The sequence below is a fragment of the Bombus bifarius genome, unplaced genomic scaffold, assembly GCF_011952205.1.
Source record: "Bombus bifarius isolate JDL3187 unplaced genomic scaffold, Bbif_JDL3187 scf7180000009243, whole genome shotgun sequence".
Taxonomy (NCBI): domain Eukaryota; kingdom Metazoa; phylum Arthropoda; class Insecta; order Hymenoptera; family Apidae; genus Bombus; species Bombus bifarius.
This window is the reverse complement of record NW_022884989.1, coordinates 2,546,057-2,566,013: the sequence shown is the minus strand read 5'-3', so window position 1 is coordinate 2,566,013 and position 19,957 is coordinate 2,546,057. Positions and strand designations below refer to the sequence as shown.

At 28.6% G+C, this 19,957-nt stretch overlaps 4 protein-coding genes across 5 annotated transcripts; 2 read left to right on the top strand and 2 right to left on the bottom strand.

Annotated features, from left to right (window-relative positions):
• Positions 1-19: 19 nt before the first annotated feature.
• LOC117214789 lies at positions 20-5,394 on the bottom strand. Its single transcript, XM_033461110.1, has 10 exons — positions 2,497-5,394; positions 2,198-2,427; positions 1,909-2,125; positions 1,667-1,819; positions 1,420-1,584; positions 1,164-1,349; positions 903-1,077; positions 474-817; positions 265-401; positions 20-208 (listed from the first exon to the last, which is right to left on the bottom strand). The coding sequence occupies exons 1-10, from the start codon at positions 5,236-5,238 to the stop codon at positions 58-60; spliced, it is 4,500 nt and encodes a 1,499-aa protein (XP_033317001.1). The 5' UTR covers positions 5,239-5,394; the 3' UTR covers positions 20-57.
• Positions 5,395-5,635: 241 nt separating this feature from the next.
• LOC117214792 (probable tRNA(His) guanylyltransferase) lies at positions 5,636-7,104 on the top strand. The gene is made up of 3 exons (XM_033461114.1): positions 5,636-6,005; positions 6,209-6,453; positions 6,593-7,104. Exons 1-3 carry the CDS (start codon positions 5,636-5,638, stop codon positions 7,049-7,051), a joined length of 1,074 nt encoding a protein of 357 aa, XP_033317005.1. The 3' UTR covers positions 7,052-7,104.
• Positions 7,105-8,084: 980 nt separating this feature from the next.
• On the bottom strand, positions 8,085-10,220 carry LOC117214793 (V-type proton ATPase subunit d). The gene is made up of 6 exons (XM_033461115.1): positions 10,004-10,220; positions 9,527-9,877; positions 9,240-9,397; positions 8,854-9,030; positions 8,658-8,735; positions 8,085-8,580 (listed from the first exon to the last, which is right to left on the bottom strand). The coding sequence occupies exons 1-6, from the start codon at positions 10,122-10,124 to the stop codon at positions 8,419-8,421; spliced, it is 1,047 nt and encodes a 348-aa protein (XP_033317006.1). The 5' UTR covers positions 10,125-10,220; the 3' UTR covers positions 8,085-8,418.
• A 705-nt stretch (positions 10,221-10,925) lies between these two features.
• Positions 10,926-15,331, top strand: LOC117214790 (coiled-coil and C2 domain-containing protein 1-like). Of its 2 annotated transcripts, XM_033461111.1 has the most exons (12): positions 10,926-11,117; positions 11,191-11,323; positions 11,417-11,529; positions 11,614-11,974; positions 12,053-12,424; positions 12,557-12,931; positions 13,011-13,381; positions 13,450-13,625; positions 13,702-13,965; positions 14,226-14,264; positions 14,643-14,733; positions 14,818-15,331. In XM_033461111.1, exons 1-12 carry the CDS (start codon positions 11,058-11,060, stop codon positions 14,935-14,937), a joined length of 2,475 nt encoding a protein of 824 aa, XP_033317002.1. In that variant the 5' UTR covers positions 10,926-11,057; the 3' UTR covers positions 14,938-15,331. The 2 variants fall into 2 exon arrangements, with proteins under 2 accessions (XP_033317002.1, XP_033317003.1); XM_033461112.1 differs by lacking the exon at positions 14,226-14,264.
• The last annotated feature ends 4,626 nt before the right edge of the window (positions 15,332-19,957 follow it).

The window sequence follows — 19,957 nt, the reverse complement described above, 5'->3', positions numbered from 1 at the left end:
AAAAAAGGAATATTAAACATTATACTATATAATTATTTATTATACTCAAAAATAGGATCATATTAATATATGTTGTTTTGCATACTGCCATATACATATTGCTCCACTAACATGAACATTTAATGATCGTATTACACCAACTTGTGGTATTTCTATGCAGGTATCAAACAAAGGTATCAAATTGGCAGGAATCCCATCTTTTTCATTTCTATAAATGACATTTATTATTATTCATATGAATTTATTTACTTTATAATTACTTACCCTAAAACAAGAATTGTCTTTTTCTCAAATTTCATACTTAACAAATTTGTACTATTAGCTGTTTGTTCTACTCCTACCAAAGACCATCCCATATCTTTTTTATTCAGTAAGTATTTGCATAGTTCATATGGTTTTGTCTACAATGGTCATGAATTGGTTACAATAAACCTTTTTTGTATGTATTAAAATGTTGTACATATAAAATATACCTCTGTAATAGTTATCCAATATTCAGCTGATACACTAAGATTCTGAAATTCCTTATCTTTAATTTGATTCATATTAGCAATAACCAATTCTTTTACATTAAAAATTTCACAAGTACGAGCAAGTCCTCCTAAGTTTGGAGTACGACTAACAAGACATGCTACAACTATAAGACCATCTTCATCTGATATTCTCTTATGAGAAATGGATTCTCTGATTGTTGGAAAAATATCACTATGTGACAAATTGGTAGACATTAGAGGATTAATTTTTTTTTGAATATCATTCAATTCTTCAAATTCCACATTACCGTTTTTTCCAAATGATTCTATACCACCTGTTTTTTCTTTAAATTTTAGGAATTTAGTATTCTTTACATGTATGAAGCATATTATTAGAAATTAGTATAATCATAATAGTTTATAAAATACCTGAGGATTTGATTAAAAATGATGATGTTTTAGTATCTGATAATGATGTATTTCTGTTATATAGCTGAAGAGAATGACCATTAAATTCTTCAAAATTCAAATTTTTGAACAAATGTGGATTTATCCATTCACTTGCATCCATATCAGTCAATCGAGGTAATTCATAATAAATTGTCTATAAATAGAAAGAAAACATTATTTAAATATATTTTTATTTTTATTTATTTATTTAATAATTTTAAATAGTAATTTTAATATTACTTGTAAGGTGTAGTTCAGTATAGGATGAAAAATAGAAAGATAAAAATCATCCTGAATTTTGTTTGAATTTCTTGCTAATCCATCATTCAAAGTTGCAATTGCGGCATTGTATAATCCTCTATATTGTAATGTTGCATGATCAAAATTCATTTCTTCCAATATTTTGTATAATTTTACAAAGATAATCTATTGTGAACAAAATATTAATATGATTATAATTTTTTATTAGTTTATAACTTAACATAATACAATTTACCTGAGCGTAAAGACGCATACTATATTGTTGTCCTAAACAGCAACGGGTAATATAATTGAATGCCGTTAAAATAAAATTGCTTTGGGAATCTTTGGGTAGAAGTTTGGAAACATGATAAATGATACACATTATGGAACTAACACATCCTGGACGTGTTTTAATACCCTACACATATTATATTAGTTAGGGACTTCTTATATTAATAAAAAACAATTTCACAAGAGAAACACAAAACTTATTTAAATACCTTCTCAAAAAATTCCCAGATTTTATCATGAAATTCTATATTTTCCACAAAAATTTTTATTAATATCCATTCTTGCATTATTCGAACACTATGTTGATTACTTTCCAGAAGTATTAAATTACAAAGAAATTCTTGCAGTATTACAGTATTATCCTGTAGATGAATTAAATGTTTTTCCTACTATATTTATTACTACAATTTAAAATAAAATGATACGTAATTTACATACAATATTTTGTTACCTTAGTTAAAATTGGCTGTATTATTAATAAAGTTTGCATAATTCGATGCTTTATTTTATGTATGTAAGAATGATTGAAATATCGTTTATTTTTGTATTTTTCCAATCTCTGCAAAATACTTGGGAGAAATGTTGATCCAAATTCTCTATCTTCATTAATTATCTGATGTAGCAGAATGACAGAAGCTGCTCTAACATTAGCATCATTATTATGATCTCTATTAATGAAGTTAAAATATTAATAAAAAATGAATATATAATATAATATTAAAGAATATAAAAGTACCTACATTATTTGTATATGTTGTGGGTAATAGCTATGATAATTTTTTGTAATATATAAATAGACTTGATTTTCTATTTGTTTATCTTTTCGAAGTACATGTCCATGAAGGAGACATGCTAATAGTGCATCTTGTAGATTTTTTAAACAGCACGTGTTTAAAAATTTCATTTCATCTAATAAAAATTTTTTCAGTTTTGGCACATTATTACTTTCTTCCAGTAGTTGATTAAGAAACTAAAAATTAAAAATAATTTTAATATACAAGAAGAGATTCATTTCTTGAAAAATATATTACTATCTTACATTGTCTACAAAATCATTAATATTGGGTAATACCAAAAAATTATTGTTTATAACAACTCCTATAAGATTTTTTATTGCTAGAAAATAAATCTTGTTCTTTGTACTCAACAAAGTGGTTTTCCAACATGTAGTGAAAATAGATATCAAGTTTAATTTATTTTCTAGATCCCCTATTGCTCCCTTATTAACCATTGTTTTTAATATCAGTGCTACTTCTGGAATAATTTCATTTCCTCCCATTTCATATAAATAGGAAATACTTTTAATCCAGTCAATGTTTTGAGGCCATAATTTTATTTCTACTTTCGTTAAAAATTGATTTACAAGTCTAGCAAGTAATACATAACAATCTGATGCTATCTTCCCTTTCAGTTCTATTTCAGATTCATCATTACTAGGTATGTGAATATCATGGATATTTAATAATGGTTGTAAATAAAATGAAGTGTGGTTTGTACATAAGACATTTTGAGTATAATGTAAGATATATAAAGCATATATGTAATGCATGTTTGTATATTGTTTTATATTTTGAATAATAGTTATACTATCATTTTTGAACTTCTCAACATAATGTAAAATTTCCTGTTTTGTTAAAAGCAAGTTTCCATTGTTAAGAGTTGAAGTAATTGCAGTGAGATATCTGTTTAATTCTTCATAATTAAACTTGTATGGTATGCTTTTGCTGCTTTTAAGTAAAAATTTTAATGCATCATTAATATATAAAGTGAACAGTTGTATAATGCTCTCCTGTGTATCTACGTCACTTAAATTAAGTAAATATGACATAAATTCTATCATATAAAAAATATGTGCAGTATCTGCATAAGGTCTTGTAGCTATCCCTTTCAGTGATGATAGCCAATTATTGAGTACTCCTTCTACAGGACATGATTTCTGTTGTAATATTAGACCTGCATCATGAAACATTATAACAATAAGAGCAAATTTTGCAGGATTGAATTTTACATGCAAATTTTGACATGGATGTTCCTTACAAATAAATTTAATAAAATTTATTGCATCTACTTTTACTAATACTTCTCTCAACCATGCTATTATAATATTCCATAAAAATGAATTTCTTATGAAAATTTCTTCTAAAGGAAATTCTAACAACATATCCATTACAATTTTCAAATCATTAATTTTTTTTATAGAGAGAGGAATTGTTTTTAGAAGTTCAATCTGAAATGCAATTCTTAATATATGAGAATGCATTTGGTTTTTCTGAATTAAAGATTTAATTATATTTAATTGATCATCTTCCCAATAATTTAATACTTGACTTGAAACTGTCCTTAAAACTTTCATCATATAAAATATTGGTATAGGAGCCCATGTTTCTTCATTCATTATTTGAAGAACTTTATTTAAAAATTCAACTTGTTCCTTTTTTACATGTATAAATAATGTTACAATATTGTTTAATATTTCTGGTTCTTGTTGATAAGTTTGACATTCATATAAAAATGTATTATTTAAAACATGTATAAATAATTTTACAAACTGATCATCATGTAAAAGAGCAGGTAATTTACAAACATACAATATTCCCTGTTTTACTATAGTATTATTTTCATGCAATAATATTCTTTCAAAACTTAGTTGTAACCAAATGTTGCTAAAGCAGTTGTTACATGCAGCATGCTCCTGACTTCCTTTTACCAAAATTGGTAAATGAGTTAATGCAGGTAATATTAGATGATGTTGTTTTTCTTCCAATGCTTCTAATATCAAGAAATAATTTTGTCTAATGTCATTTATTGATATTTCTGTTTTAATAGATTGATTGCATAGGAAAGGAGTAATTGTGTACTCTATCGATTTTAAATCACTTTCAGCTATAGTACTCATAAAACAAGTTATTCGTTTCATTATAAATAACGCTTGTTTACGATACTGCTGTATAGGAGACTTTAAGCTCTTCATTATTAATAACCATAGTTGTTTTGTACAATATAGATCATGATGTATAAGACTCTTATCTTTTAAATTTAATGAGAAATATATATCTACTAAAATGCTGAGTGCACTTAATAAATCTTTCAAATCATCTAATTCATTTAAGATACAATTCCATACAGCTGGGAAAATACTTTCAGAATCAAAGGTATTTATTAATTTTGGGAAAATTGAAGCAAATAATTGCCATTCCTTATTTTCTTTCATTTGTAACCATAATATTATATCTTTTAGGTACAAAGAATTAAAACGTTTCAGTAGATTTGATTCCAAGTCATTATATAGAAATTTCTTTAATTGTAACGATTCTAAAAAGCATTCTAGTATTTTCATATACAAAATTTTACTTTCATTACTATTCAAGGTATCAGCATTCGATTTCTGAAAATTTATCAAGTGTTGTTCAATACACTGTACATCACAGTGAAGCGTTAATCGTAAAATTATAATATCGTATAAAATTGGATATTCGATAAAATTTTGTAATTTTTTTTTCTCCAATAAAGTAGTTTCTATAATTTTAAAACATAAATCATTTGACACTGCTTTAGAATGTTTCTTTTTTGTATCAAATATAAGTTGATATTCATAACATAATATCATTCGAAATGTATGTAATTGCTTTGCATATAAATTGTCTTTTAGTATTTCGGCATTGTAATATTTGTTTAAACGATGTAGCAATAAAAATGGGTCATCTTTGAATGCAATGTCTAATAATTCCAAGATTGAAAAATCTATTGTTGAAGTATGCATATAGCGTTCATGCAGATCCATTTTGTTGTAATTTTTTATTTTTATATATTTAGACTTATTTACATATTACGTAAATATATATATCTCCATAAAAATTTTAATGTATTTTATTTAAATATCTTCAATTCACAAGAATTTGTTACAATACAGTATTTTATTTAACTTGTGCATATCTTTACCCACATTTATACCCACTATACAGCTGCTAGCCTACCAGTTAACCAATTATACCTAACCAATAAACGCGCACGTGGTTATTTAGAAATATACATATGTATCAAACGGTAATTTATTTCGTCATAAAAAGTCAATAACAGATTTTTAATAAGTTATTTATGAATTTGTGAGACAAATTGTGTACATCTCAAACTGAAGCAAACACGACAGTGGAGACTTCAACACTTAGCAGTTTCAGGAAATGTTGTATTTTCTGACAACAGGAAGCAACTTCCTGAAAATCATTAGCTTGGTCAAACAAGTGGTCAATAGCCGGCACATAAGTTTGACGAGAATGGCTAAAAGTAAATTTGAATATGTGAAAGAATTTGAACGTGATGACAGTTGTTTGCCAAATTGTTGGATTGTGGTTAGAATTGATGGAAGGAATTTTTCAAAATTCTGTGAAGCGCATCAATTTACTAAACCGAATGATGTAGCTGCTTTGCAATTAATGAATCGCGCGGCTATTACGGTTATGGAAGATTTTAAAGAAATCATTCTAGGTTTTGGTCAAAGTGATGAATATTCTTTTGTCTTTCGAAAAGACACTGAACTTTACAAACGAAGAGGTACGTACGTTTTAAAAAGTAATTTATAACATGATAAATTTAAGATGATAAATAATTAATATGGAAACACAAAAAATGTATATGTGCGTGTATATGTATTGATTTCTATACAATTATTATTGTTTACATGTTACATAATATTTGTATTCCATAATGTTTAATAACACAAATATATTGTTTAAGACATTTTTATAATATTTTAGCTTCAAAATTGATGACAAATGTGAATTCTCTTTTTGCATCATCGTATGTTTATCATTGGCCACGTTTCTTCCAAGGCAAGGAATTATATTATCCACCATCTTTCGATGCCCGTGTTGTATTATATCCTACAGATAAAAACTTAAGGGATTATTTAGCATGGCGACAGGCTGATGCTCATGTAAACAATTTATATAACACCTGCTTTTGGAATCTTGTATTAAAAGGAAAGCTAACTCCGACTCAGGTAAACTCTCCTATAATACATATATATAAAAAAATGATAATTATGTACATGTATATGTGTAAATAATTATATATACCTTAGTAATTTTGAATCATATTTCTAAAAATTATTATTTTTATTTATTTATTTTAATTTTTAGGCAGAAGGAAAACTTAGAGGTACATTGGCATCACATAAGAACGAATTACTTTTTCAAGAATTTGGTATAAATTATAATAATGAGCCACCACTTTTTCGAAAGGGTACTACACTTATAAGGAAATTAATACCTGATGGGACAGGCAGATTAAAACCTGCAGTGGTTCCATTGGTAGATGATATTATTGGAGACCGTTTCTGGAAAGAAAACCCGGAAGTACTTGGGTTAAAAAGTTTAGCAACTTATCAACCTCCAAATTTAGTAAATAATGTTAGTTCAAATCCAATTAGAACAACAAAACCACCATCTCCAACCACGAACATGAAACATATTAATAACACTCCACCACCTCCAGTTGCTAATGTGAATTCTATGAAAGAAGAAGTGCATCCAGCAAGAAGCCGAGAATCAGATGGAGAAAGAATGCAGTGTGAAAGTGAACGAATTTGTAGAAGATAAGAAGTGTTTTATATTTTTTTTATAATAAATTTGAAAAACATCCTAACGGAAAATAATGGAAGTTTATTTCCAGTAATATTAAGAATATTTTAATCGCGTTTTATCTGAAGTGGTAGTTTTATAAAATGTTAATTATTAGTGAAAGAATTACAAAGTACAGAATTGATAATTCTGACTACATTTATGATTCCTTTGTAAATTCTTCACTTAAAAATTAATTTTTATCTTACTACTTTTTTGGAGAAATTATATTTTTATATGATAAATTGCATATTTATGTATATACGTGTACTTTCACATACATATATACACATGTACATATATATGTATATGTTATAAACTGTTTTAGAGAAATGGATACGTATACATATATATTTGAAAAAATATTTTTCGTTAGGATTTCATATTTTAAAACTTATTCACTTTCAGTATCGCATTTTCTAATAGCAAAATATTGTATCAATTAATCTTAAATTATTTATGAAATGAAAGGCTGCTCTAGAGTAAATGTACTAAGATTTTTATAAAAAAATCTTGTTCATAAACACAGAAGTAGTTTACTAAACCATTTTGAATTAATTTCAGGTATAAAATTTTATAATTCTGCATGTGTATGTTTGTAAGTTCTATAATAATCAGTTTGAATATTATCGTATGATGGATTAATTTGAATATTATTACACGATCTATTACATTAAATATTGCTTCGTTATTAGAAGAACATGCAAAATATAAGTATTCTAGAAATAAAGGTATTGTAAGTATGTCGTTAGATATTTATGTTGTTTATCTTTTTCATTGTATGGATATACTGACTTACTTACCTGACTAATTAAATTTTTGACATATAATTGATCATATATATGACATATATATGTATATTGCAAAATTTCTAACTTTTTTGGGTAAAAATGAAGAAAAATGAAAAGCTTCAGTTTATAAGATCTTATTATTTGAATTGAATGTTTTAAACTTATGTGGAATGCATTATATATTATTTTATATTACAATAGAATCAATAATTACAACATCAGAAAATATCAAACATAATATATACTGCTACAATAAAATACACTATGTACACCTATATAATATGAACTCTTACTAAATAATAATTTTATGTATAATAATTTTCAATATCTGTTCGATTTGGCTAGAGACATAGTTATATTTGTTTATCTCAGTTGTTAATGAAATAATTATATTTTTTTTCAATTTACATTTGCTTTTTCTCCATAATATGAAATACTGCAGAATTATTAGTTATTCGTGGTTAAGAAATAAAAATAAGAAGGAAAATTTACTTTTGCCGTATGATATTGTTGTATAGTTAAATATAAATGATCAACAAAACATCAAGAAATTTATTAAAAAATTGGAATGTAATTATCTATTTTAGCACGATGCTTTTGTGCAACACATTCCGCTATCCATACAATATTACGGCATTCTTGTTCCTTTAATTTAAGATAACTGTAGAATACTCCAAAGTGAAATTGTTGAAGGAAAGCATGAACATTTAAGCGAACCTGTGGTAATAATATTAAAATTAGAAAAATTTAAAGATATTTTGCTACATTAACTTTTGTGACAATATTAAATTTACCTCATGCTCAAAGAATTTATCTTCTAAAGTTTTATCACCAGGATTGTTACCTGCACCTTCAAATAAAGCACTGTATTCCTGAAAAAAGAATTCAAATGTAAAATTAATACATTTATATAAATGTATGTTGTATATGAATTCAGAGATATAAATTTCTTAAAAAGTATAAGATCTTATTTTTAAAACATATACATACAACAAAGTATTCTGCTACAGCTTTGACCTGTTCATAATCATCGGCCCTTGCTAGTGCGGCTAATCCATCTGGATTTAATTTTCCACAACGTGGATACAATTTTGCTCTATCATCTTTACCCAATTCAGTTCCAAATGAATTTATGGTTATAATAATTGCTCGCCTATCAGCTTCAAACTGTACAAATAATTCGTATTTAATAAATTATGTCATTGGATTACGTTAATTTACATTCATTATACTGGTTGTAATTTTAAATTTGTAAGTTAGAAATAAGATTTATATCCACAAACACATACAGTGTATGGATTGAAGAAAATAAAAAAGAAAAAAATAGATAAGTTGTCATTGATTATATAAAATATTAATTTGAGAAAATTTAATACCGCAAGTATTTCACACATAGTATCTGCAGTTGTCCCACCAATTTCTTTACAAAATTTATAAAATGCTTCCAAATAAGCTTTGTATAATGTATTTCTGATTATTTCTATGTTCATTTCATCCAAATCTTGTTCAGAAATGCAATCCACAAAAAAGGGTGCTAGAATTTCATTGAATATTTAATATAGTAAAAAATAATAAATCAAGGTATGATTAAGGAATACAAACTATTTTATGCTTTCAATATATTACATAAAAATTTTAAGACGTATTTAAATATATTTCATACCTAAAGGGGTGTCTACCAAAACTGCGTTATAAAGTTCAGCAGGTGTAGCTGCTACATGAATAGCTTCCATTTGTTCGAAACTGCCTAGAGGGTGACATTTAGGGATCAACTCTGAAATTGGTCTTTGATGCAATGTTCCAGTAATTAGTAAAATAATATTATCGATCATATAACTATAAGTAATGAAATCTAAAAATTGCGACAAAGGTTCTACAGAATGGTTGCGCATATGTTGAAATTCCACAACAAGCTTTTCTCTTAATTTATCATCGATCACACTAACAGAAAGTGGTGATGGCTCATTAGCTAAAAAACTGCCATAATCTGTACCAGCCAAATGTAGTTTTAAATCTGTGGAAATAAAAATTAATTAATATCGATAGGTATTAATAATAAATTGAATATCATGTACTTTTTAAGTTTCAGATAATTTTTATTGTTTCTGGAACTGAAATGTAAGTGTTGAGTAAAACTTACCTTCAAGAGTTTCACATTGTACAAGATTAAGATAGTCACTTTGTTGAAGAATTCCACATTTAAAGCCTCGGCAAAGGCCCTCCAAATACCCTCCGTCGATGTTAAACATACAACCCTTCATTTTGGAGGATCGTTTATTACAATTACTCCAATTGAAATACCGATACGTCAAAGTTGAAATCGGACTCGCCCTTTTTCGTGTCGATCATATGACCATCTAGCGAGAAGTTTGTTGCAAGCCATGAAAAAATGGCTAAATTTCTGAATGATATCGACTTCGAGTAGCTATCGAATATTTGATCAAACTGATCCATTTAAATTTGATTTTTTCGAATTTTAGTAACTATTTTCTAATAATGCAAAATAATATACAATAGTTTACAACAGGTCAAAGATTATATTAAAATAATCATTAATCTAGTTAAATACAAAAACCTTTTACATTTTTCCTTCGTATTATTATGTATTATATCAAATTTAAAAAAATACTTTGATTTAACACTATATACTAAGTTAGTTTGTAGTGATCCCACAACAATGTACAAAAAATGACAAATGCACACAGGAAAACATATTATAAAACAGTAAATATATTATGGTTTTGAAAGTATGCAAAACTTAATGTACTTAATATATTCAAAAAATTAATTTAAGAAGTAATAAATTGAGTTTAAACTTTTCGATATGAATGTTTAGAGATAGGTGTTTAAAATAATTCTTTAAATAAGTTAAATTTTTAAGGGCAGTAGTATAAAATTCTATCATTTGAAGTATATATACGTACTAAATTTAGTAAACTCATCTATTCATATATTTATATTTGAGTTATCGAAATCATTTATACATACTATCGAGAAATATATTTACATCATACGTTGAAACCGAGGTGATATTACTACTTCTTTGCATTGTATAGTGAATGACGCATACTAGTATGGAAGACTGTTTTGATGTAATACGCTTTTTACCTGTGACGTGTTTTATCAATTTAAGTGTTCTTGATATTTTATTAATTATTAATTGATTTGTGGTAGAATATATTACACGAAGTAGTATGTTTGGAAAGAGAGAGAATTCAAAACGACAAACAAAACCCACTGGCAGTCTTGCACAAGTATTATCTTGTAATGTTTTTAACCCTACTTTTCGATTGGTTACATTTTTCTAAACATAATATCTTTTAACAGTATGGAATTTTCGATGTACCAGCAACGTTAGATGATATAGGTAATGACTTTATGAATGACGATGACGATTTAGAAGCTGAATTAATAGCTTTAACATCTGGTGATGACAATGTTGGAAAATCTAGACGTGCTGGTAAGTAAATATTATTTGTATGCTTACTATTAATTATCTGTACGATCGATAACATATTAAATACAATATTGATATATTTTATCATTCGCATAGCATCTCGTAAACCAGTTCTTAAAGAAAATTTAGATGTAATGGTAACTGAAAGTATGAAAGATATAAATTTTGAAGAAGAGGTATCTGATGGAGAGGATGATCCAGAATTATTGGTATAAATTCTATCATTCGTGTTTTTATTTCTAATAGCTGTTTAGTTATATTAAACTCATTTTTAATATTTTATATTATGTCAGAGTGAACTTAAAATGATTACGAATGAGGGAATTTCTGAGTCTATAACTCCAGAGAAAGAAGAAAGTTTAGTAGCTGAAAACACAGAACAGTCTGAAACACAAAATGATAATGAAAGTATAATTAAACTCTTAAAAGAAAGATTACAACTTTATGAGATTGCTGAAAAAAAAGCAAAACGAGAAAATGAATTAAGTCGAGCAAGAAGGTTTAGCAGAGGTATTAAGACACTTACAGAATTATTGAAAAATGCTGAGGCAGGGAAATCTATTAGCGAAAACGATATACCACCGGAATTACCACCACACGCTACAGCTGAAACAACTGAGAAAGTACTAGTAACTAATAAAACAGAATTTACAGGTATTATTTAATAGAAAGCCATATTTCTTTTTTTGTTATGATTTGCTTTTTATAATCTTGTAATACTATATTTTTTAGAAGAAACTACCACTGCAGCTGAGGCTGATACTTATCCTGCAGAAAATAATACTGTTGAAGAGTCTGCTCCAATAAAAAGTATAGATGAAGAGGCATTAAAATTATTGAAAGATAGACAGCAACAATATAAAATGGCAGCAATAGCATGGAAAAGAGCTAGTAACATGAAAGAGGCTCTCCAATGTTTAAATATAGCCAAACATTTTGATATAGTTATTGCAGCAGTAAATGCAGGAGAAACAGTTGATTTATCAGATATGCCAGCTTCTCCAAATCTGCCTGGATTAGATACTACTACAGTATCAACTGAAAAGTCAGAAAAAACAGAAAGTGAGACACAGGGGAAGTCTTCTGAAGACATTCCCTCAACAGGTAAATTTTGATGGTAATTTAATAATTTACTTTGTGCATATAATATTACGAAAATGATATTAAACATATGAAGTGAATTAAATTTGTTAAAAATAATTATACTTCTAATGTTTTGTTTTATTGGGAAAACAGAAGTGAAACCATCAAGTTCAGAAAATTTAGAGGTTGCTTTAAAAGAACGTCTTGAAGCATGTAAAAAGATAAAAGCGACTGCAGAAGGTGAAGGAAACTCGTCTAAAGCTCGCAGATATGGCCGCATTTGCAAACAATTTGAAGATGCTATTAAATTATATGCTCGTGGAAAACTCGTTCCTTTTGATGAATTACCTACTATACCTGGTTTTGAACCCCTTACAGTTCCTTCGCAATCTGTACCTGATCCAGCAACAGATAAAAATGGAAAACCGTCAGATTTAATAACGCCAAGCAGTACGGAATCTAAGCTACCTGAAAATAAAGTTTCTTCAGATCCAAAAGTTCCTGTCCCTCCTGCAAAAGCAGAAATAGGTAGTTGAGAAAATGTTATGATTTATAAAATGATCTACCATTGTTATAATATCTAATTAATATATATTTTAAATGATAGGGAAGAAGCAAAATCAAAAGACATCACGTGCTGAGAAACAGTTAGCTTTATTACAACAACGCCAACATGAATTAAAGCAAGCTGCTCTTAACGCAAAAAAAGAAGGAGATATAGAATTAGCCCGTACTTATCTAAGACAAGCAAAAGGAATGGATCCATTGATCGAAGCTAGTAGAGGAGGCTTACCAGTTGATATGAATTCTATACCATTGTCTCCAGCAGCAAAAACTGAGCTTAATGCAGATAGTATAATAGGTTTATTGGATGATAGTTTTACGGTAGTCGATACTGAAGATTGTTCAGAGAAAGTAATTGGAACGGATGAAGAAATTTATGAGAACCTTGAGTCACAATTAATGAAACAAATTAAGGTAAACTGATGACACAGGTAAAGTAAATTTATAAATCTTTAATCGTAAATTATGCAATTTTATTATAGTGGTGTTTATGCACCAGAGATCATTGTAAAGCATTAGGAGATGTATCTGGATATAATAAATGGGAACGTCTAGCACTGAATTATAAACGAGATTTAGATATGCTAACAGTTCGAAAACGTGATGCACTACCATCGCCACAACATCATTACGAGATAAAAACTCATACTATAGTTCAGTTAGTATAGTAAAGTTTTCCACTATGTTAGTTAATAGAATTATTACATTGTAATTGTAAATATATTGTTTTACAGGAGTTGCACAGATTTAAGCGATAGTGACATAGAAATTTCAATAATTAGGGGAATAAATTATTCGAAAGATGCAGATACTTATGTCATATTTGAATTCCCTTATCCTTCAGATAGTCCTCCATCAGATAGAACGGCTACTGTTAAAGGAACGTGTAACCCAGAATATGAAGCAGTATTTCCATTAACTGGAATAGATCGTTTATCAAGACAGTGTCAACGAACATTCAAAAGACATGCATTAAAATGTCAAGTTTGGGCTAAAGGGTAACGAAAATAGCGACGTAATCAAATTATGATTTATTCGTATTTTGACAATATTATAGTTTTATAACGTGTATATATTTTTAAATAATTTATAATAAGTTTCTTTCCGATAACTTATACTATTTTTCCAATTAGAAACATTGGTAAAATAATATAATGTCATCTATTGTTTGTAAATAATATTTTTAAGGATAAAATATAATTATATATTAGATATAATAATATTGAAGATAGCAAATAGATGAGTACGTTGCTTGCAGATGCTCGCTGAATTCCATCCTGTGTTGCATTAACTCAAGGTATGAAAATTTCGTACTTTTGTAAAGCATTCAGCTTCTAAATTATGAACCAGAGATAATGTGCTACTGCTTTATTTGTTTTCTTTTTTCCTCTTATTCTTCTTTTTTTTTCAAAAGCGCATTTATTATAAGACTGAGGCATTATTAAGTAAATATTTCGAAATAAGAGGAATGAAAGTCGATTATAGAAAAAAATGTTTGGTTGTAAATAATTATTGTTGTAAATTGATACACTTGATTTCTATGATGCCCATATTGCACGAGCAGGCTGTAACAACGTAAACTTGTATTTATAGATTTTAGATTTAAATTGTACAAGTTCCAAATATTGAAACATCCTTTTGCTACTGCATGTAATTTGTATTTTTTATTTTGCAGAGGATTTTTTAGAAGCGATAGTCTCTTAGGTACAGTAACAGTAAAATTACAACCCTTGGAAACTCAATGTGTACTTCATGACTCGTTTCCGGTAAATAATAAAGACTATTTGTTAAATATTATTTTCTAATTAAATACGTAATTCTTATATTAAAGAAATACTATATTATCGTAGTTAATGGATGGAAGGAAGCCAACAGGTGGGAAACTTGAGTTAAAAATACGTTTGAGAAATCCGATTGTTACAAAACAGATAGAAAAGATTACAGACAAGTGGCTGGTTATTGATTATTGATTAATATCCTAGAATTGCGATTGTAAATTTATTTTGTCAGCGATCGCACCATCGAGGCTTTGGAAATGTAACATGCTGATCAAGATGTGATAGAAATATGTATTTTGTTTTATTAACAGCTTTAATCAAGTTGATATAAATATGTATATCATCAACAAAAAAAATAACTTGTATAATATAACATAAGCATTCAGCCGACATAGAAATATAATAAATAATAAATATGTACAGAAGCATAATTTAATATGTAAATATTGAAGCACAGTATGCAAAAATTTGTAAACATCATGTATGTATGTGTGGCTGATAATTATTTTTTTAATCTTAATATATAGAAACAAATGGTATATTCCTCTGCTTTGTTTTTTTCTATTAAATTATGATTTGTTATAGATCCTAGCAAATAACTTGAATGATCATTATGAGCAATTTTATAAATATAATTTTGTAATCATTTATTGTTTAAATAAAGAAATTGAAAATTATATCCTAAACATATAAATTACCTCTTAAGATAAGTATAAGATTATTAATAAATATACAGGCTTACTAACTATATCGTTGAGTTACTAATTTGAAATTAATTTGGGATTCAAATGTTATAGAGTATTTAAAAAGGAACGTGTTTAAATAATTGAGCCCTAAATATAACTGAACTTAATTAGCATGCACGTAAGGGACTATCGGTTGTACATATCGAACAATTTAAACGCGGAGAAGGAACGATTGCGAACTGAAGCTGAATCCACATTTCCAGAGAACAATACAGCAGGTGAACCCCACTAACAAACTATTGTCTGATAATCGTTCAACTCTGTCTCCTCCCAGTTCGTCATTCTACTGTTTCATTCTCATCTACGTGATTCTAATCACCACAAATCCTTGTAATTTATATAATACTTACGAGATATTTATTCGTCATAATATACAAACAAATAATCGATTTAATAAAATAAACACGAGGCATAAGCTTTAACATAAAAATCATCGTATTTCATAAATAAAGTTATCTTAACATATTTTTGAATGTTATATATATTGTATATAAAGTAATTTGAATATTTTTATCGTGATTTGATCTTAAATTAATAGTAAATATATCGATTTTGACGCAGTTATTGACAAATGACGTATATTCGATTGCAAAATATAATTAAGACAAAATATATGACGAATTCGTAAACTTGCAACGAAATAGAAATTACGATATACAATCAAAAAGCACAAAAAATAAAAAGAAAATTTATCATTTCCCTATAATAATTATAGGAGATTTACGATCAGCTTAGAGATTCTTTTTGCACGAGCTTCTATTCATTAAGTATTGTATTTCTTTCCACAATACGATTTAAATCAAATACATATTTCACACTCGACTAGAATTTCTCGAAAAACTGAATAAAAAAAATCAGTTCTTCGAAACGATCTTTGTAACTCATCGGCCTTTTGTGATCCACATACGAAAGGGTCAGAGTGCGGTACAAAAGGATGCTCGAAAAGATTGGTACACAAAAGCGATTGACACCCACCGTGTCGAACACTAGTGTGTCTAGTGGTTCCCGAAACACTGTTCGACCATGTCGTCGCTCGATTTCCATCGGTTAGGCACAAAAGTCTTTCCCGCGGTGCGCGTATCGATCTCTCACTATTGGAAAACAATGGGATTTATTTGCCAATTAGACAATTAGGTCGGCTGAAAGGGCGCAGAGCAACCGAAACTTCGGCGTACCGCGAATCTGGATTACTCGGTTCAGTGCAGAGTGTTTGGCGAGTATATACATACCGCGGTTAATGTTGACCTTTCGGCCTCAGCCAGCGGGATTCTGCGTGCAAATTAACGATGTTTGTTCTCAACCCTTTGGCCTGCCTTGATTCACCAATCTCGTTGGCTAGCCCTATCTGATCGTTAGCTACGTTAGTTCTTTGTGCGCGATTTAATTCTAACCTTTGAACGTTCGCAAAATGTTGAAAAATCGATAGATTATAATACATTTTATTACTGTATTCTGGCTCTTTTAGTGTATACAGAAGTTTGAAGTATTTGTGCTGGAGGTTAGGTTAGTGATCTATATACATTATACATATATTGACCATTGAGAATTATATATCGTTTTATATAATATAAGATAGAAAAAATATATATGTATATGTCACTGGTAGAATAATAAAATGTTATTTTCATATATCATTTCTAATATCAATAGAGAAAATAGTTCATAAATATAGAAATATGAGTGCGTAACAATATTAAAATCTTTTGATTGCCACAAAATATAACAGGTTGAGAATTATATCGATTTAAATGGAACTTTTAAAACTATTAAATTTGTAAATTTTATAATCTGTAAATGAATTATTCGTAATTTGATACTTAATCGAATTACAATTTTATTCTCAGTCGCAATATATTTTCTTAATTCTAAGAAATATGTGTTTTTTTTACAATAATAAAAATAACATATTTCATTTTGTGAATAACAGAGATGGACTGATTTACACCATTATGGTTTATAGTTTACCATCTATAGTTTATTACCTATCATTACCACATATCATTACTTTTATACATTATTACTATTGCTATTATCGTTACTATATCACAAATTTTATTAATTTTAATTTATGCTAATTCTTTGATCGTTTTGTCATTGTCAATAACTATTATTATCGTTATTTCTAAACGCAAAATCACTTGCGTCCGTATACAAATGAATAACTGTTAGAGCAGACAGTGGTTTTAGTTAGATCACGAAGTCCAGCCACGCCTCCGTGTTCGCTTCGCGCTACACGTGCTCGTCGTCGACAACTCCTTCTTTTTCGAAATCGTTTCTCGTAGATAGAGTCCGGTTACACGGTTTCTGCTTATTCGGCAGATGACCGGACGTGACGTCACTGGAACCATGCGAGTGTTGATTGCAGATGCTAGATGCGACTTGACACCCGGTTTCTTTTGCCTTCCTTCTCCTCGCGAATCCACCTCGCGGGGTACACCGCGGCTTCGCGTTACGTGATGCCTCGGTTTGGTCGTCTTTCGTGTCAAAATCTACGACGCATAACTTTATATCTATAGGTATACTACTGGCACTGGACTAGCCAGAATATCCTTGTTGCCAACTGAATTTCGAAGAAAATTATTTTATTGGTCTTAGCGACTGAAAATGTTACATGTTACGATATAAGTGGAAAATTTTTATTCGTCTCTTATTTTCCCTATGTTAATACTCGTTGTTCTTTATTAATTTAACATTTGTTTGACTAGATCCAACAAATAAAATTCCAAGATCTATTATTCGATAAATCTATTCACGAAAAGTTTCGTGTATGTATTAGGTACAAGTCGAAAATTCGAAATTAAAGTTCTTTCTGTTAATTTGAAAGTTTTTTAATTAAATTGAAGAAATTTGAATATTTGTTATCGCATATTTTGTCTAAGTTCTTTCTTTAAGTATATACGATCTATTTCCTCTTTCAATAATCACTTATATATATCAATATCGTTATTAAAATATATTTAGTATCCGTTGATATACGGCACAATAGCGACTGGTATAAGAATTTATAAAGAATAGTGAAATTTAAAGCTGAAACATCGATGCTCTTATCTGATATGAAAGAGTGTAGCGAATAATCAAGGAAATATCATTAGGTATATATTTTCTACAAACGATAAGCGTAAGTTAAGGTACAAAAATACATTTTCCAGTAGAAGATGCGTAAATTTTCATTTCAGAGTTATCTTTTTGCAATTTCGTAATTTGCTTTCGTTTTAACGTGGCAAACAATAGAAGAAAGGTAATTTTCGTTCGATCCTTTATTCTCGAACGATCGAAATATTGCAACTCCATGCATTTCTCATACGAACTTTGTTCATTTCTATTATATAATATTTTCTTTTACTCGTGGTGCGTCAGAGATTATGGTATGTAATTCATAGTTTTATCACACATGTATGTACTTATTTTATTGTATTATCACATGTTATCATATATTTTAGAAAAATTATTCATGATTATTAATTTCGCTATAAATTTCATCAACATCCATCTGTTTTAATACATCTATTTTGCATATACCTATACTTACATTTTATATACAGGGTGGTTGGTAACTGGTGGTACAAGCGGAAAGGGGGTGATTGTACGCGAAAAAAGAAGTCGAAAATATAGAATGAAAATTTAAAAATTTAAAAAATTAAAAAAATGACGTCAATCGAGACAACGATCTACAGTGAGATCCGTTATAACGAGACGCGATAAAGTGCACGCGTACCGAGCGAAAATTCAAAGTCGATTTTCTCGAAAACAAAGCCTCGAACGAAAAATTGTTATTCTATATTTTCGACTTCTTTTTTCGCGTAGAATCACCCCCTTTTCGCTTGTACCACCAGTTACCAACCACCCTTTATATTATATAGGTGTATTACTAGACTGCGGATGTGTATGCAAATTCACATTTTCACGGACAAAGTTAAACAAATGAGATTTAAACGGATTTATTTGCACAAAATACTGCAACGAATATTATACTTTGGATAATTTGTATATATTTCTGCACGTTACGTGCATTCTACGTAGTTGTGCATCTTGAAATTCCTGGCTATCGCTAATATAATTTACCTCTATCGAAAGATTGAACAAAACAAAGAGCTACTTACTTGTCGTCGATACGCGTTGCTAACGATTACATACCATCGACGAACAACCTTCGATTTTAATAAAAACTAAAAAGAGATGTTCTCCTCCAAAAGATTGTATGAAAATTCTGAGATCGTTCCATACCAGACCAAACAAAGTTGCATTTAATATTTTTGATTGTAAAAATACCACATGTGCAGATCGATTAGCCACATTTTCGCAATCTTTCCACGCGATGAAGTTCTTTGGCTATCAAGTTCAAAAAAAACGAGGGCTCTTATCGCGATGTACATGTATGTGTACCACGCGGGGCGTAGACGATCACGGGTGGCGAAGAACGAAGGTCGTCGATTTGAAGTCAAGGCGACGAAGATCTCGCCGCACGA